At 42.3% G+C, this 19539-nt stretch overlaps 1 protein-coding gene across 1 annotated transcript in view; it reads right to left on the reverse strand.

The window, feature by feature from the left end:
• PELI2 (pellino E3 ubiquitin protein ligase family member 2) overlaps positions 1-19539 on the reverse strand; it is a gene marked incomplete at both ends in the record, with an annotated part of 62809 nt that overhangs the window by 21938 nt on the left and 21332 nt on the right. Inside the window, one exon of the mRNA XM_079537787.1 lies at positions 18519-18648. Coding sequence (XP_079393913.1) covers positions 18519-18648 — 130 coding nt within the window. The remainder of the gene's footprint in view (positions 1-18518; positions 18649-19539) is intronic.

The raw sequence follows: 19539 nt of genomic DNA on the forward strand, positions 1-19539 counted from the left end.
GAAAAACATAATCTCTTCAAAGTCAGTATTACTGAAGGACGCGTTCACATTTGCATTTAATAAAATGAGAAGGCAGGTTATCAGTTTTCATACCTAACAAGCTAGAGCAGATTCACCATTCCCTGAAAAACACAGAGCTTAATAACACTGTATTGTTGGGAAAACACAGACCACACAGACTGCAACGGCAAGAAGTTCTTTTAGTGTACAGATCGTACACAAGCAGGCAGCTTTCTCTGAACTACTAGCTCAGAAACCAGAGCAATAACCCTTATCCAGCTCACCTCTACACACACAAGGAGGGATATCAGCCTGTCTCAGTAACTGAATGCCCTCCCAATGGATGTTACACACTGCCTCAATGTCTTGTCCAGCAGATGCAAGTAACAACTTACGTATTGAGTCTCCTATATTTAAACTGTGATTTATTTCACCTCCATCTATCTTAGTTTCACGTAGGAACCTCAATCATTAGTCATCATATATTAAGTAATTAAGAACATTTTATCACAGAATCTCATTCTGGCCTCCTAGTTACTGTGCATGGCAACTGATTTAACTACTGAAGAGATTGATTCTCTTAAGCTAGGTGAGCCAGTGGGGAAAACAGGGATTTAAAGCAATGGCAGATGGTGGAGCCAAAGATTTATGGCAGATAAGCCATCTCTTTACACTACATACAGCATCATTCCAACTTTTACTCTCCCACAGATTAAAAACAAACTGCAGTTTGAAGATGTTTCTGGCATTGGGAACAGTTAACGAGCCTCTATAATAATAGCCAATAATCACTTAAATCTGCTTTGTTGAGGACGCACTGCATCTGCTTTGCCTAACGAAGCACCAGAAACAAGGATCTGACAGCTGACTGCTCCACATCCATGAAGGCACGGGCTTTTACCTCCTCCCCTGCAATACGATGCCTCTGCAGGCAGAGCTGAGCTGACAAATCACACATGGGCAATAAAGCTGGTGTCTTCTGAAGACTAACGCTTCCCAGGTTTCCCACCCACACTCCATGCACAGATATTAGCTTCTCTTCTCTCTCTCCCCATAAGCACTATCATTTTCTACACCTGAAAAGAACAGGCCTTCAGTTTTGACAGTCATTCACAATCACCCTTAATTTGTTTTACAACATCCCTTACCCTCCACATCCAGTTTCACACACTACAAACAGTGACTGCTTTAACACACAGGAGCATATTCCATCATCCAAGACAACACTACAGTTACTGCACTGCAACTTCTCCCTCCTCCAAGAGACTTGGAAGAAAACAGCGCCTTCCTGCTTCAAAGTAACCAAAAACCTTCGAGCAGGTAAAGGGCTTTTTTGGAGAGCCCAAGTTTAATTAACTCGGAGTTTAAAAAGACTATTAATTTTTAATCAGGTCCCATTTTCCCCATACCGGGTATCTTCCATTTCCATCCCATCATCCTTGCAGTGTTCCTAACCACACTGTTTCAGATCTTTCACAAAGCTGCTCCAGGCCGATTTGTTCACATCAAGATATTTTTAGTCATCTTACCAAAGAATGGCTTGGGTTGGAAGGGACCCCAAGGATCACGAAGCTCCAACTTCCAGCCACAGGCAGGGCCACCAACCTCCCCATTTCACAGCAGCCCAGGCTGCCCAGGGCCCCATCCAACCTGGCCTTGAACACCTCCAGGGATGGACGGGGCATCACAGCCTCTCTGGGCAGCTGTTCCAGCACCTCACCACTCTCATAGCAAAGAAATTCCCCCGACATCCAACCTCAACCATTTCCCCTTGTCCTGCTGTTGTCTACCCTTTCAAAGAGTTGAAATCTTCCTTGGTTCCAATAGCTAACTCTTCTCTTAAAAAGCATCCTTTCTGTCTTCAGCATGTAGCTCTGGTTGCTGACTCCCCTGCTAGTGCAGAACGCCTTTTGGCCTCTCCTGTGCCCACGGCTGCAGGATGAGCACTAAACACAGAAAGCAAACCATGTTGCAAGGAGCAGGAGCAGCAAGCTGGAACTGATAGGTAGTCCTGCAGTTCAGAAGCAAAGCTGGAGCCACTTTCTGCGTTTCATACATGCAGTCCCCATAGCAATAGACACAGACCTCACTGAAAGCTTTCACCTGTTCAGCTTTACTAGCATTTTGGTTACAGATTTCGTCAGATTAGGAATGGGGTTTATGCTTTCTTTCCTCGATTTCATATGGTACATCCCACGCGGCAAATTGCTTATCTCTCTGGAATCCCATTAGTAACCAGCTCAGGAAATTAAGTTTCCTTGATAATTCCTTGGGATTTAAATGAATTAATAGCCAGCTGAAAATGGTTAAGATATTAAAACCACACAGTGTGCCTTCCTATTTCTCTCCTCTTCATTTCCCATACCAGAATACAATTAACTAAAATTAAAGAGAAAGGCAAATATAATACATATTTAACAATCAATCTACTAGCATTGTGGCAATCCTTACTTCAGTGTCACATAAAACTGTGAGGCAGAGGCAGTTATTCTTACTCTCTGTTAAGAATAAGGAAGTTCTTCACATTTATGACAGTAACAACATTACTGCTACCACAAGGTAGGTGAGCCACAATAACTGCCTTAATACCACATGCAATGGGGCACTGGTGCAGTTAAGCAGAGAAGCATGCATGCTGAGGTCCTGCAAAATCAGTACATTACTGACAATAAAACATAACTGTGCTCACAACACAACGCCTGTCCTGGACAAAGAGCTGTAACTAATTCAATTCTGGTCTCTAATCATTCAGTTTACCTTTTTATATGCTTAGCAGACCACCAGAACTCTGCAGGAATCCCTCACTGCAATCCGCCCAGCACTGGCTCTCTTTGGCCACTTGGGATTCCAAGCAACATACCTGATTATAGGTGTTTGCCTAGTACTCACTCAATACACTAGGATTCATTTTATAACCATCCAGTGTTCTGCTTTTTTCTCCTAAATAAAAACAACACACCTGTGAACAGGGATGAAAAGATGCTGCAGAGTTGTTGTGCGAGCTTTATCATTCTTACTTTCGCTTAGGGAAAGGAAACCAACGAGCTCTCACCTGTTTCTAATAAAGAACGTCCAATTACTTTAACTATAGGAAAGATACTTCAAAGGAGAACAGCTAAACAGATGAGGAACCAGAGGAACCTGTGGCATTCATGCTATGCTCCTGACCCCTTCTCCAATGAAAAGCAAAGGCAGAGTAGTTCAGATATCACACTCCTCCTTTGTATTTTCCACTGCCCTTTCTGAAGAGTCCTTTTTTATATCAACATTTCACTTATGCAAACCCTCAGCAAGTTACAGAAATGCCACAGCAAGTTTCTTCTCAAGAGATGATCTGCAGAGATTCCCTGCATTATTCTGTAGGCAAGCAAGGAATTTCTTTGGACCAGAATCTGCTGCGTAAGTTTCTCACATACGCTACTTAACACACCATGAACTGCCATCCTGGGTGTTTTCAGGTGTCTTCAACCTAGATGGTAATCTCACGTGCCAATTAAATTAAGGTCATCCTTCACACAGTCACAGAACCATTCAACTTGAAAAGACCTCCAAGCCCAATCCTAACCCATGCCCATGTCCTTCAGTGCCACATCCCCGTGGTTCTTGAGCTCCTCCAGGGATGGTGGCTCCACCACTTCCCACTGAAACTGAACAAGAAGAGCACACAACACAAAAACATGTAGTTCTTGCTTGTCACAGTACATCTTTCTTCCTTCTTTCCTCCTTGCCAGGAGAGACTGAGAAGGCAGGCATTCGCATGGTACCAGATCCATATATTGATGTATTCAACACAAAACAAGCTCTTTGAAGAAAAAAAATTTGGATAGAGCTCCCTTAATCACCCCTACTTCTAAAAATAAGTATTAAACAATAGCTACGTTTATTTTCCAGACAAAGAATTGTAAATTGCAGATTGCTACTTCAGTAAATGCTTTTAAGACCAGACATTCCTTCCAACTTGCTACAGATGTATATATGAATCAAGAAGCTGTTTGCTTGACTTGTTCTCAACCCTTAATTGCTGGCAAAGATACCACCATACATACACGCTGTGGAAAAAGCCTCACAAAAATATGCAAAAGAAGTACATTCTGGAGTCATTAAAATCATAAAATGAAATTCTAGCATGAATTATATGCAGTTTAATCATGTAAAGGGATTTGAAATATCAGGTGTCCAGCTGACATGTTCTTAGGTAGCGGAAAGTACAAGCATCAGACAGTTTTGGTGCCCATAATCCAATATATCCTTAAAATCTTGTGCTGAGACTCCAACTCGGATTCGATAGCTAAAATGTCTCACCAAAAAAGGTTTACAAAGTGTCATGAAAGAAAACCAACAACAGTGCACTACCTGAAAATATCACAGCCATGATGCAGAAATATTTGCCTAGAAGCTCATAGAAGTATTCAATACTTAGAAGTATTCAATACTTGCCCTAGGGAGAACAGGTTATCAAATCAAACTTCAAGAAAGCCTGTTTAAAGACACTACCCGATCACAGAGTTGTTTTTTAAAGCATAAGCTTTCAAGGGTTAAAGCACAAAGTACCTGTGAAACCATATTAATCAACGGTGGAAATACACCAGTCTAAAGCCATTTCAGATATGCAGTTGTCCCCATCTCTTCCTGATAGTGGTGAATTGATGCACCAAATACAGTTGATACTTTTGCTACACTGCTATCAAACAAGTTGATTTAAAGACTAGAAAGTCTGCCAGAACTCGCACAGATCCTCTGCTGTTGTAAGAACAGCAAGAAGGATGGCTTGATGTCCAACCTGTAGGCATGAAACACTGCATTACTGCTGAATAAGTTCCACAGACATAAGACCAAAACGACAGCAATTCGTCCTGAAGGAAGCAAGCTAGGCTGTTTTTATGAAGCTTTTCCAGCACACTTGCTACAGGAGAAACAAGATGAAATTCTGTCCAGATTTGGAAGGACTCATTTTATTTGTGACACGAGGAGACCACAGCTCAGTGTGCTGCTGTTAGATACACGGCTGACTGACACTTTCTGCTCAGACAGCCTTCCAAGCAAAATGATAGCTTTGAGAAAATGATAGCTATGAAAGAGCTGCATGTATCCTACATTTTTCCCCTTCGGTAGCAAAAGGTCCCAGTACCAAAGAAAATATAAAGACAGCAGAAGAGCTTGCAACTGAAACATGTAATTTTTAATGCTTGCCTTCGTGCAGCTCACATAGCAAAGTGCGTACAGTAGTGATTTTCACTACAAATAGTAAACTAAGAGATAATCCAGCGCAACTAATACTCTAATTAGAGACGTAATTACAGAAATATATTTACAGCTCCAGGACCTTTCACCCTCCATGGAAGCATGAAGCAGCAACAACACAACCAAACCACCTTCCCAACCTGCAGCTTCTTGCTTTACAAAGTTCAGACCTACTTTTCTGCAAAGATTCAAACCCAGAAATTCACAGAATTGTATCACAGAATCATAGAACCCATAGGCCTGGGTTGCAAAGGAGCACAGTGCTCAGCCAGCTCCAACCCCCTGCTGTGTGCAGGTCACCAACCAGCAGCCCAGGCTGCCCAGAGCCACATCCAGCCTGGCCTTGAATGCCTGCAGGGATGGGGCATCCACAGCCTCCTTGGGCAACCTGTGCCAGTGCCTCATCACCATCCTAATATCTAACCTAAACCTCCTCTGTCTTAGTTTAAAACCATTCCCCCTTGTCCTATCCTGAGCACACCAGATTGTTCTTCACTCCATGTAAGAAGGAAATTTTTCACTCAGGGTGGTGACTACTATCCTACTCCTACTATCCAATCTATCCTGCTCCTGGAGGACGAAGGTTCTCAAGCAGTAGTGAGTGCTAAGCACAGCAGAAACATGTTTTATGCATTAAATGCAAAATGAGAGGGAAAATTCTCTTTACAAACCTCCGAGTGCAGTTCTATCATTTTTCTTTCCCAGAAGAAAACGTTCAGCAGCACTTTTTCTAAAAGAGCTCAGCAAGAGCACCTCACAACAACCACATCCTCAGGACTCCTGGTGCCCCTTGCTGTGACAGCAGAGCACTGAGCAGAGCAGCACCACAGGCAATGGGCAGAGAGAGGAGTGGGGAGGGACAGTGACTGCAGAACGCTTTCATCCATCCTTTCAAACCTACTCATTAAAGCAGAGGGCACTTGACCTACATATTTTCATAATATGCACAGCAGATCATCTGGAAGGGGAAACAACACGCTGCAAGCTTATTTTTCACTTTATTCCCATATCATATGTAATCTAGCCATAAAAAGTAACTGGAGTGCATTATGAAGCTGTCACTGTCAGAATCTGCACGCCAATTATTTAAGAGTTTAATGCAACAGCCACCCCAAATGTTAAATGCTTTATCATAGAGTGATAGAATGGCTTGGGTTGGAAGGGACCTCAAGGATCACAAACCAACCCCCCACCACACACAGGGCCACCAACCTCCACATTTCATAGCAGCCCAGGCTGCCCAGGGCCCCATCCAACCTGGCCTTCAACACCTCCAGGGATGGACGGGGCATCACAGCCTCTCTGGGCAGCTGTTCCAGCACCTCACCATTCTCATAGAAAAGAACTATTAGAGAACTTTATACCCCTGGCAACTCAGAATCTTGGAACTCTCTTCCAGCCCAGCAGTTTCACAGCAATTCACACAGAGGCCACATCAGACACACTGCCTTTGCCCTGGTTACACCTAACTGCGCACCCCACAAGCAGACACCCAGCTCCACGTATCGATCGCAGTTGCTGTGAAAAGCACTTTATTACAACCACGTTCCCTATTTTAAATGTAAGGGTTCCTCACCCCCACAGAGCACGCAGCATACACTCAGCATAACAAACTATTGATAGAATGACTGCAGTAAAGGTTGAGCATCAATCAGAGCCAGATCTTGCTGACCACACCAAGCACTGAGCTCTCTTTGGGCCTTTCTGCTCAGCGTGCAGCTGTGTGCACAGAGCTATGTTAGCCTCGTATCAAGGAACCATCTCACTCCAAGTCTTCAGCTGGGCTTCATAAAACAGCATTCCAAGACCACACCAGCTCATTAACTGGCAGTAAATTAGGTTTAAATGCAGTGATGCTTCATGAGAAAAGGTTATAACTGCTTGCTTCCTCCCTTCGGCTGTGAGTTTCCCATTGTAGGAGCAAGGTGAGTGTGGTATCTAAGACTAATGCAGCAACAAAACACCAAAAAAAAGAGAGTGCATAAGCAGCAAACCATCACACTGCATAAATGTGAACCCTGGTCTGTCACTGAAATGGGATTAAACATCCTTACTATTCAAAGTTTTCATTTTAAAGAAGAAATAATTTCTATATATTTCACAGAACGTCTTGGGTTGGAAAGGACCTCAAGAACCTACCTTTCAATCTTAGTTGTCCTTCAAATATGCTTTGATGCATTATCTGAGAAGCTACACAGATAATACATGAAGTTACGTACCTGCATCAAGCATTACTCAGCACTCTCTCCTTCCTGATAACGAAGGTCAAGAAAGTCGAAGCTGAGGCAAACCCTGAAGCACTGAACAGACTTAGAGGCAGCTCCAGTTTGTGAACTTTCACTACTGCTAAAGGCTCAATTAACAAAGCCAGCCCTAAATGCAGACAGGGCTAAGCACAATCCACAAACAGTTCTGGCTAGGACATTTCCTTGCGGAAGACTTCCTAGACTTCAAAGCAACGAGTATGTGAATCATTGCAGCAGTACAGAAAAACGACTCTGCAGATGTTCCCTGAGTGCTTGGCAGAAAAATTACTGCGGGACAACAGCTGACACGAGGCTCCACAAAATGTCAAGCAGCCACTGCTCCAGTTCCTTCTGGAGTTGCTTTCAGCTGGAGCAAGATCTACTATCAAAACAGCTGCGTTGCCACAACCCACCCTACACACTTGATTCCACTGTCCCTACCTCTGAGCACTGTTGTACACTGTTTTAACCAAGGCACAGTGGCTTGCTCACAGCAGTGCCAGGCAGGATTGTTAGACTTACAGCTACGAGCAAGACTTTCTGGATATCAGATCTTACACACTAACAGTCTGCCATCGATGCTGTAGCTAAAAACAAGCTAAAAAAGAAAGGATTACTGGTTCATGAAAGCTGTAATGTTTGCTTGTCGAGGCAAAACCATCATTTCTCAGCATTTGCATAGCCTGCAATCCTACCTGAGGCAAATGTACTTCTTGCTACATTCCAAAACCTTTTCTTCCCCCCAGAGATTTGTTTGAAGCCATGCAATCCTTTGGCCTAGGATGCTGCCTCTGTATTCCTGTTTTAAAGTATGCATTTTAGTGCTTCTAAGGTTAAACGCAGTCAGCTCCACTATCACAAAATAAAACAGTTACCAAGTTGCCACCTTACCACCTACGTCCAGAAAAGCCTCAGCACATCAATTCATCCCTCTTGTCATTCGTACCTGGTGCTCATACACACCTCCCTACAAGCACGCTCACCGTTATGCTTCAAGTTGAATCAGACAATTTTCTACCCATATCAGTGCTTCACATCAGAATTTTATAAGTGGGGGGCACAGCCATAAAATGAGGCAAACTGGAATCGAAGCAGCAACAGAATGTACACAGATACTGGTACAGAGTGGGTAATCCCAGAGCAGCAAGGATTAGAAATAAAGCCTGAACGCTACGGTTTGTACGGGAGGGGCAGGCTGAACTATGAGGGTTTTGTGATGTTCCTCACACCCACTCCTTAAGAAAAAGCCTTGTGAACTTGAACATCTGGAATTAAACCCCCACAGCAAACAGGAAGAAAGGCATTCTGCCAAAGGATTTAACTGTCGGATCGTAAAGGAGTTTTGTTCAACAGCCAGTATCGGAACTGAATACGCTGTAGGTCAAATAAAGAGCGCCTACTCCTGTTTAAAGAGCCATCTATCTAAATTTTAACACAGCCATTTTCATATCCATTGATTTTAAGCTGCAAATCTTTTCTGTCAAGATCCAATATTCTTCAGAAAACGACTGAAACGCTTTCATTTTTTTTTTCTCCAAAAATCTGTAAAAATATTTTACACAGCGAAATCCATAAAAGCAGCTTACAAAATACACGAAACATCCATCACATCATCTAATAGCAGTGCATTACACAGTTATTTAACAGAAAAACGCTTCTGGAGCAAGGTTTTCAATGACTGAATGGGGCTACTGCGACTCAGGCAGATTTTTCACCAACTACTTGAGGCCGTAAGCAAATGCACACATCCAAAGGAATTCAGATGCACAACTTCCCTCAAAAACCCTTCTGTCTTATTTCTAAGAAGAAAAGAAAAAAAAAAAAGCTTCTTGGGAACTTTTGTGTTTTTGTAGGCAATACAATCACAGAATAACTGGGGTTGGAAGGGACCTCAAGGATCATCAAGCTCCATCCCCCACCAACAACATCACAGCAATACTCTAAACTCCAGCAATTACGCGTTAGTACAGTACAAAGAGACTAAAACTTAACTTTAAATGACAAATATTTATCAAGGAAAATATGCTTAGACCTTCTCAGTTGCAGTTAAGGCTGTAACTGTGACATTGTAAGGAAATAGGGCCGTCTCCAGCAATAAATTGCAAACACTGTTTTGACTTGTATTTTATTTGTTATGCTACAACAGCAACCGAGCCATTTTTGTAATTAAATACCAAAGAAGAGCATTTGAGAAAGCTCTGAGGGGGAGGGAGAAGTTAGGAAGAACATTAAGAGCTATTATAAGTTTTGCAATGCAGCTTTCCAAAGCTGGTTTTTCATTTGGAACAAAACAAGAGCAGCTGCCCATGCTGAAGCAAGGTCAGCTTTGTTCCTGCCTGCCTCCCACCTGGACCACCAAGGCACTGCCTCATTGCTGACCCTCAGCAGCGGAAGATTCTTTGGTGGGCTGAAATAGAGAGAAAATGGTGCTCGAGACTGAATGTCAGCATATGGAAACAAGGAGCAAAGCGTTTCTGGGCTCCTCAGTTGATTGTGTGAAGTTTTTAATACAGTATTCACTATGAACCACAAAGTCCCACCCAAAGTTGATGGGGGCATCCTGCAGTCCCTGTCTTCTTTAGTATTTCCCCCAAACCTACTCCCGGTAGGAAATTAAACAACTATAAGGTCTGGATATATGAAATACATAGCTATCAAAAGTGCAACTGAGATAAATCCTATCTAGAGAAATTAACCCATGATGACTGAAGACTTTTGGACCATTCACACGCTTTACTGGCAGATAGAAAAACTTTTATTTTAGTAACACTCAGCGAGCATTCCCAAACATCAAGCTGAAAAACCACACCTCACCTTCTCTCAACCACATCATCTCCTTAATTACTTCTTTGCCTTAATAACCTCTCCTGGAATTCTGGATTCTGAAGGAGACTGCATGTCAAGCAGATGCATAGCCAAAATACTGTGAAGGAAATACCTTCAAAGAGAGGTTGGTTGTTTACCCGTATGATCAGCTTACGTCCATCCAACCCTCCACCCAGTGAGAGACTCCAAGCAAAACTACCAGAGAACCAGTTGTGGGGCAAAAAGCTCTCAGGCTCAAAACTTAAGCAAAAGATTGAAGGATGGCTTTCCCCAAGTACAGCAGCAAGACTGAAATGTGAAGAGAACATCTAGAATTGAACACTGACTGCCAGCAGCGTGCCCCTGTTGCCACGGAGGCCAACAGCAGGAGTGGTGAAAGGATTGTCCTCTTGGATGTGACACTGGTGAGACTGAGTTTTAGGTCCCTCACTACAAACAGGGCATGGAGATGCTTGAATGCGTGAAGAAAAAAGCACTGAGGCTGATGAAGAGCGTTCGAGTTATGAAGAGTGGCTGAGGGAGCTGAGCTGCTCCACCTAGAGAATAGGAGGCTGAGAGGAGACCTCTGCACAGTTGTATAGAGATCGCCGAAAAGAGGGGTTGGTCTTTTCTCATATGAGATGTGAGGAAACAACATCAAGTTGTGCCAGGGAAGGTATATATTAAACACTAGGAAGAATTTCTTTCAGAGAGGGTGGTCAAGCTAGAACGGGTTGCTCAGGGAAATGGTGGAATCTTCATCTTTGGAGGTATTTAAGAAGTGCGTGAACATGACTTAAGAGGCTGATGGGCACAGTTTAGTGTTTGGACTTGGTTAGATTGATGGTTGGATCTTGTTCCCAAAGGCAGCATCCAAGGCCAAGAAAGGAGCTCTTCAGTGAAAGCCCAGTCCAAGGAAAATCACCATTCGAACACTGGCCCCATTCACCTGAGCAAACAGTCAAACATGAGGCTAGCAGAGTGAGATTCCTAAAGGGAAAATGAAAACCCAACTCCAATAAACCAAATCAAGGTTTTCATGGTGACAGCAAGCAATACTCCTGCTTGCCTGGTGATATCAAAAAGCAGGGGAGAGATCATTTTTCATCCCCTGACTATGGTAAACTCAGCATAGGAGAGATCGCTCAGAGCTCACACTGATGTATGTAGTTGGAGAAGACCTCAGTACTGTACAACTAAGCAAGCTGGCAGTGTTAGGCCTATAATTAGCTTCCTCAAATCAAAGTGATAGGCATCTGCTCTTACTGAATTAGAAGGCCAAAGTATATATTAGCACACGCATTATCTCACACGAGGCATCTGCAGAGTCCTGAACTTCCTGAAGTACTGGCAGAATCACAATGGACAGGAGACATGTGCAAAACTTAAAAGACAAGTCTGTACACAACACATGGTCTTGCAGGGAGGTCACGTAAGTACAAGGTATGACAGAGTCAATGGTTAGAAAAGCTTGTTTTCATAGAAGGGCAGCTCATTGGACAATCCCAAAAGATAACCATCTTGTGGAAGCAAATCCTTAGTGTTAAAATGTTCTGAATCGTTCCTATGAAATCCAAACATGATAATGCCTTCTTTGCAAAAAAGCCCTGAAGTGCTGGGAGCATCCAGTGAACAAAGCATCCCTATAAGCATTTTGCTATAGGTACATCCTTTCAGAAGAGGTTATCCAAATGAAGGAGGTTACTCATTTTCTCCCTAAAATCTTCGTGAGATGTTTGGTATGGAGTGTAAGCAGAATCCCAAAGTGAAGTAGTCCTGCATCTTCAATAAATCATGAACACTTTCCAGAGACCTACAGACAGCAGAAACAGGAATCCTGTAGCCTCACAAGTCACTCTCTCCCTATTACTTAGTGAGCAGATGAAATTAATTACTCTTTATGCATGTATCATAAAGCATCCTTCTAAAACAAGTGCTTAAATTTTGTTCTCACCATCAACAAAAATCTCAAAGAACTCTGAAAAATAAGTATTTTCCTATTTTTAAGAACAGGAGTAGCAGTGCTTTGCTTCTTTGAAAAGCTCCTGGTGGCCTATGAGGCTTGAATTGCTTCCTGTGTTTTTAGAACAACTGCTCCACTCAACAACCCCTTAAAACATAAGAGTCTCATCTACTGTTTGAGGCAGTTCCAGCTCCACTGCCCCAGGACAGTTGTTCCACACAGCTCTAAGTAAATATCACCTTATTTTTCCAAAATACAATGCTCCATCTATTTCAGATTGTTTCCCCTTATAGGACAATACAGTTTGGGATACTAAAGAAAAAACATTTGTTTGGCTGCATATTGCCCTTTCACCTAGAACGCAACAGCAGATTTTTATTGCTTTTAAGGTTCTCACTTAGTAATGCCAACTTGCAATGATGCATTAAACCCAGAGCAAGTTCAAAGAGAAGTAACCCGTGTTCAGTTTTGGGCCCCTTACTTACAAGAAGGGCACTGAGGCCCTGGAGTGCAATCAAAGAAGGGGAACAAAGCCGTAAAGGTTCTGGAGCACAAGTCATATGGGGAAGGGCTGACAGAACTGGGATCGTTCAATCTGAAGGAGTTTCAAGAGATCTTACTGCTCTCTACAGCTTCCTTACAGGGGGCTGCAGCATGATGGTGTTAGCCTCTTCTCCCAGGTAACTTGATATAGGACATGAGTTGAGATAGGACACGAGGTACTGGCCTCAAGCTGCACCAAGGGAGGTTCAGGTTGGATTTCAGGGAGAAATTTCTTTTCTTCTTAGAAAGTGTTATCAGTCACTGGAACAGGCTGCCCAGGGAGGTGGTGGGGTCACCATCCCTGGAGGTGTTCAAGAACAGTGTTGATATGGCACTGAGGGACACATGCAATGGGTTGATGGTTGGACTTCATGATCTTAGAGGTCTTTGCCAACCTTAATGATTATACGATTACCCAGTCCATGCGATTTCACTTGATCCAAAATCAGTACTAAGTTACCCCTTAACCTTCAGGAAGACAAGACCAGCTGAGTTCTCAAGACAAGCACTTGTAAAACCAAATCCAGTTTATTCAGGACTCTTAATTGCCTTGAACAAGCATGTAACAAGAGAGATTCACCACTACACTAGATGGCCCCAACTTTCTGTTCTACATCTGAGACGAGCAGACAGAACATACAGAAACTAGTTAAACAGGAAGAAGTTGATGTCAAACAAGTTGTCTTTTATTAAAATGAGTGGCTCTGCTTCTTGCAGTTCAAAGCTGCAAAACCCTATAGGTAGCTTCTTAACGTGATCCTTGCACACAGCACACCTTCCTCTGCCTCCAAAGGATAGTTGAATTCAAGTACAATCTGCTCCAAATATCAATTTATAGCAGATGTTGTTTAAACAGTTTACAAGGAAAGCATTTTCTGATCTTCTGTCTACCTTCTGAAGGAAAAGCATGAAAGCAAAAACAAAATGTTATAAAAAAATAATTGTGGTCTTCAGCAGTTTAATTCCCCTTCCTTTTCTGAACATCTGTTTTTTGTTAGAAAACATTGCAAAGTGATTTTCAGAAGTCTTTGACACGCATTCTGCTCAGTATGCCCCAAAAGCTTAGGAAGAACATCAAACCAAGTGACAGTTGTTATTTATTAAGCAATACAAATGAAATTGGTATAGCCATTTTCTTCCATCCTACCATTCCCTACTATCTGGGAGAGCAAAGGGGTAGGGACATAGCATGTTATGAAGATTTCATTTAATAGAAAAGGACATTTAACAGCAAGGAAACCATTAATCAAGTAGATGAGCCAGGGACTCTGCACAACTCGGGACTTTCAAGACACATATGCAATTAAGTTACTTGAGAACAAATTAGTGTTCCAAAAGCTGGTTACACAATAAATAAGCCCAACAAGAAATAAGAAAGCCACTGACAGGACACTGACATCACCCTCCTCCCAGCAGCCAAGCTCTGCAGCGCTCATCTAGAAGGAGCACCGAAAGCTCCACAAGGATTTTCAGCCTTTCTACTCAAAATTCATCAAGTACATCAAAGCAGACACAAGAACTTGCATTAGATAAGCAATCACAAGGATCCTATACTTTCATTTTCTCTAGCCACTCAAAGCACAAATCGCAGCTCTCTCTCCTGACCTAATAACTACTTGCATAGCTGCCTTTTATTCTTTTGCAGTAGCAGCATGAAACTTGATGGGAGCTGCAGGAACCCAGCCAGGGACTACACAAGCTGCTGTTGTGACAGCACAAGGCAGAAGCTAGCTCGGCAGGTAACTGGATTTCAAGTCAGAAAGATCTTCCCCAGTCAGCTTGAAACAATGATTTCAGAGGGAGGGAAAAGTACGTTGTCTTCATCTACCACAGGCTGCCAAAGGAAATCTTTTATCCTAAGACAGACAGACAAAAAAATAACGAAATCAAGATGCCCTTTCACAAAAAGCTATTACGGTCAGATTTTTTGTTGCACTCTACAGCAATTCCAAAGCCATTTGCAATCTTCTACCAATTCAGCATTAATATCCGACAAGAAAGAAGCACTTAGGTATCAAAACACAACATCCACTTGTTAGAAAGGAGCATTTCTAGTATTTGCTTGTTATATTGTACTGCCCATACAATGAAGCGCTTTTGCAGATCTCAACTGCAAGTAAGCTAACTCAGCAGCATCCTACACACTGCTACAATAGAGTTTATTCATGCTTTCAGAGTACTTCCATGGAATCCTGGAGGGCTAATGCCACCCCCTTAACTCTTGTATACAATTCAGGTTTCCAAACTGCATACTTCATGCAACTTTAAATGCACATTGAGCCATTTATTCTTTTTTTCCTAACCTACACAACCATGAAAGCGGTTCCAAAGCGTTAGGAACTCAAAGAAACCCTAAATGTATAAATACCTACAGTCGTGGGCAATTACATCATTTGACCATTCAGCATCACATTGTTAGTGCCCACTGCCAGCAACAGGACAGGGGAAGATCTCTTCCATGGCTCCCCCCAAAAGCACTCCAACTGGCAGATTCCAACAGGGCCTTACTGTTGGCTGCAATGAGGAGGAAAGAGCAGCAAAGATCCACCTGTGCTTGAACAGAAGGAAAGCTAACAGCCCACTGAACCAACAGATGGGATGTATATGGGAAGATGAACATCTCTGCGTGGCAAAAATTGGGATCATACAGCCTGATTTACACAGGGCACATTCACCCACTTAAGATCTGTAAAAACACTCTGCCTCAAACATTATTCTACAGAGATATTAAGCTGTTTATGTTTTTCAGTGAGAGAAATCTACCCCTTCCCCTTCCAGATATGTGCAATTATTTTTTCTGAGTAAATCAGCATCCCTCTCCCTACCAAAAAAGGGAACACAACCCCACACCAAGAAACCTCCTGAACCCCACTTTATCACATCATTCTTAGGCCTTAAGATCCACATTCATCAGAAAACTTCTGCATAAGCAAAGCCTATGCCTGGGTCTGCTGGTATCCAATACTAGATTCACTACTTCACATGAAAGCAACAGTTAAACTAAACCAACGCAACTTCTAACACAATTAAAGGTTAGCTGTAAATAGCTCTAACATCTTGAAAATAAAAACTTGGCAATCCTAGCTATGTCATGATGAACTATGAGATTGTACCTAAGGTTTAAGTAGTGCAGTCAGAGGAAAGCTGTTATCACTTGATCAACAACTGGTGAGAGACTTCTTTGTTAGGAGTTCCAGGTCAATCCAAGTAATGACCTTTCTAAGTAAAACCTGAATGTAGAACTGGAAAGGTAAGGATACACTTTCTTTAAATATCAATTTTGACCCTGCTGGGAAAGTCTGTCTCAAATGAATGGCCTCAGTTATGTGAAACGTGGACAGGACAATTCCCTGCGTGGTGTCTAAGCACGGAGTTAATAAAACAGGTCTTGAAGTCAGGTGCATAACGTTGAAGAGATGTATGCATATTTTAAGTGTAATCTGAAAAACCTGTGACTCTTAACCTCATGAAATGCTTTCTTTTGGAATATACCCATTAATAGGCCAAACAATTGTGGAGGTGCTAAAGAAGGTAATTTAGAAGGCAGAGAGGCGAAGAAAAGCAGCACTTGGGGGGAGGGAGCAAAAGGCACTGATTCACACAAAATTATCTCAGCTAGATTTGCTACTGAAACCATTGCTGCTCCAGCTGTCCTTGACACCTGCACATAGCTGGGACAACAGAACATGACAAGCATCCTCTCATGACCTACTGCAGTTTTCAGGCTCACACACTAACTTCAAATCAGTGACAGTTGTGGTTCTTGAGCTGCTGCATTAATGGAGTTGCACAAAACCACTGTGGCACCTTATTCAAGCATCTATGCCACAGCAGCAACAAAACAGAAGACAGTCAGTGCCTCACTCACCTCCAAAAAAGCATCAGCACCTGAGAGTAAAGAAACTTCCTTCTACTTAGAGACTCATTTCACATGGTGATGAACAAGCAAAATAAAACAACTTGTATCTGAAAAGTTGCAAGGGAGGAAACTTGTAATATCCCGTGCACTACAAGTTCCCACTGTTTTTCCTTCCATGAGAATTAAACTGAAAGATTCAGAGCAGAAGGAAAATGTTGAGGTCAAGTTGCATATTATTTTCCAAGAACAAAGCTCTCTGTATTCTCTACCTCCCAGTATTTCTGGGATCATTTACAGAAGCTGCATGCAGAAGCCATTCCTGGCAAAAAAGATTTAGGATACTGATGGTGTCAGAAAAGCCTAGAAAGTGTTTTAGAATGTAAATGGCCTTCCAGTGCATCCAAAAGTGCCCTGAAATTCACTGCATCACTGTTCTGGCACGCATACACAAAAGTTCTTTTATAAGGGTTCAGAGAAAGCGCAGAAGAATACATTCAACCTGACACATCCACCTGAATCCAGATCCTCAAAGAGAAGACCTTAACATCTCAGACCCTGTGCTATCTTTATAAGGGCATTAATTTGTACAGCATATATCTGCACTACCATAACAGTGCTGATAAACATGAAGCAGACACCTCGCCATGTGTGGCAGGCCTATAAATATTATGAAAGTCAAAAGCCAAAATGCTATCTAAAGCCCAAATGCTTAAAACTACATATTACAAAGTGTATGTTTGCATTAATTATGTAAAACACTTCTTTTCTGCATTTATTAAATTTTTAAAAACAGACCAATGTTCCCAGTGTACATGCAGACACTACAGATCAATGTATATTCTGATATTTTAGAAGGAAGTTTTTCACACAGAGGGTGGTGAGGCACTGGCACAGGTTGCCCAAGGAGGCTGTGGATGCCCCATCCCTGCAGGCATTCAAGGCCAGGCTGGATGTGGCTCTGGGCAGCCTGGGCTGCTGGTTGGAGACCTGCACACAGCAGGGGGTTGGAGCTGGCTGAGCACTGTGCTCCTTTGCAACCCAGGCCATTCTATGATTCTATTCTGTATGTTTCGGTGTATGCTACTCTACGTAGCACAAAAGAAAACTCCTATGTATTAAACAATTCTCTAAGTTAGAAAGCACACTTCAGAGAACAGTAGCTGGTGCCCCCATCAGCTGCTATTAACGGTAAGAAGTAGGTATGCTTCACAAAAGTATGCATTTTTGAGTGTAACCACTCAGTATTCACCTCATTTGGCCAGAACTTGATGCTCTTTCCTTGTGATACAAAGTATTTAGAGAGGAGGTAAGATGTCTTCTCACTGGTTCAGATACATTCTACCAGCAGAACCTTAACACAGACAGTTTTATATACACAACTATGATAATACACTCATTGAAATGCTGTTCTTCCTCTGTCTATACCAGGCCTCAGATGAAAACATGCACTGCATATGAAAGACTCACAGGGATCTCCAAGGTTTTTTTTGTTTGCTTTGTTTTACACCATCCCAGTCATCCTCGTGAAGAGGAAACACACACTTGTTCATACATGATCTTACATTCCAGTGAAAAATAAATGTACTTCTTGGATATGCATTCCATGACTGCCGTGTGTCTCAGATAAGGCAGTCAGCTTTCTGAATAAGGACAGAAGGGTCAGATTAACTCATACCTGAGGTTAAAGACTACTTTAAATAAGTAACTGGATTAGAGATCCATATCTCTAGAAAGAAAATCCACTACAGACTTTCCAAAGCAAGTATCTGACTACCAGAGAACAAACCAGCAGCAAGATGAATCAGGTAGCTGGGATACAACCCAAGAACACCAGAAAACAGGATCTGCCTCTGTTACGTACCTTGGATGCTTGAGGAGTAGAAATCACGTGAACAGTGCTGGGCTTAACTCCATTTGCTTTAGGTCGCTTATAAAGGGCGAATCTGCTTTTCCTGCGTCCTCTGTCACCATTAGGGAGGGAGCCATTATACCTGGAATTGAACAAAAAAGAGTCTGTCAAAGCATCAGCAGTTTGAAACACAGAAAAGGAAAGCAGCAATTTGGTCACAGTATCCTGATGGTTTCAAACACGGGGCTAAAAAAACAAGGCACAGCCATACTAAGCTTTGCCACCTAAATTACTACAGGCATTCAAATGCTCCTTTCTTGCCAATGGTTGATGACCTTATTAAAGATGAATAAAACTTCAACTACACATGACACAATGAGCTGTTCAGCAACAGAAATAGTTATTGGCCCTTAGAATTAAAGGAATTCTGAAGAACAAGCTCTAGAACCTTTTGTTTCATTTCATGACATGGCGAGTTGGGAAAATGTCTTTGCACTGCTATTTGCTTCCCACAGATCATGCAAGAAGGGAGAAGACAAGAGAGAGAAAAGGAGAAATTTGGGAAAAGCTGGGGAAAAAAATACAGTTTTAACTTCAGTCACATAGAATGGTTTTTTAATTTATTAAATGAAGCCTCTAGGAGTAGATTTATTATTAAGAAAAAAGGACATGTGCTTTTTGATTCATGTGAATCTATTTGAAGACTAGTTAATGACTGCCTTTATCAGGTGTAACCCAGTAACCTTCAGTCATTCTTTCATCTCTCACAAGATAGAAACCCAATGGGTAAGTTATTAAGAGAAGCACTGAGCCTCACGAGGATAATTCCTTCCCCAGGGAAGGAAGGAACTGCAAGTTTCTTTGCAATCCATGGGCAATGAAATCACATTTCCCCCTCCCCAAAGATTTAGGAAGGGTAAATGCTTCTCATCACAGCACCTCCACCTGTCACATTCCTGATAGCTTTCAGCTGGTCTGTGCTCCCAGGGCTTGGCTTTACTGCAGATGCCTCTTTCACACCTGATCTTCAGGC

This window comes from Tetrao urogallus, assembly GCF_951394365.1.
Source record: "Tetrao urogallus genome assembly, chromosome: 6".
Classification (NCBI taxonomy): Eukaryota; Metazoa; Chordata; class Aves; order Galliformes; family Phasianidae; genus Tetrao; species Tetrao urogallus.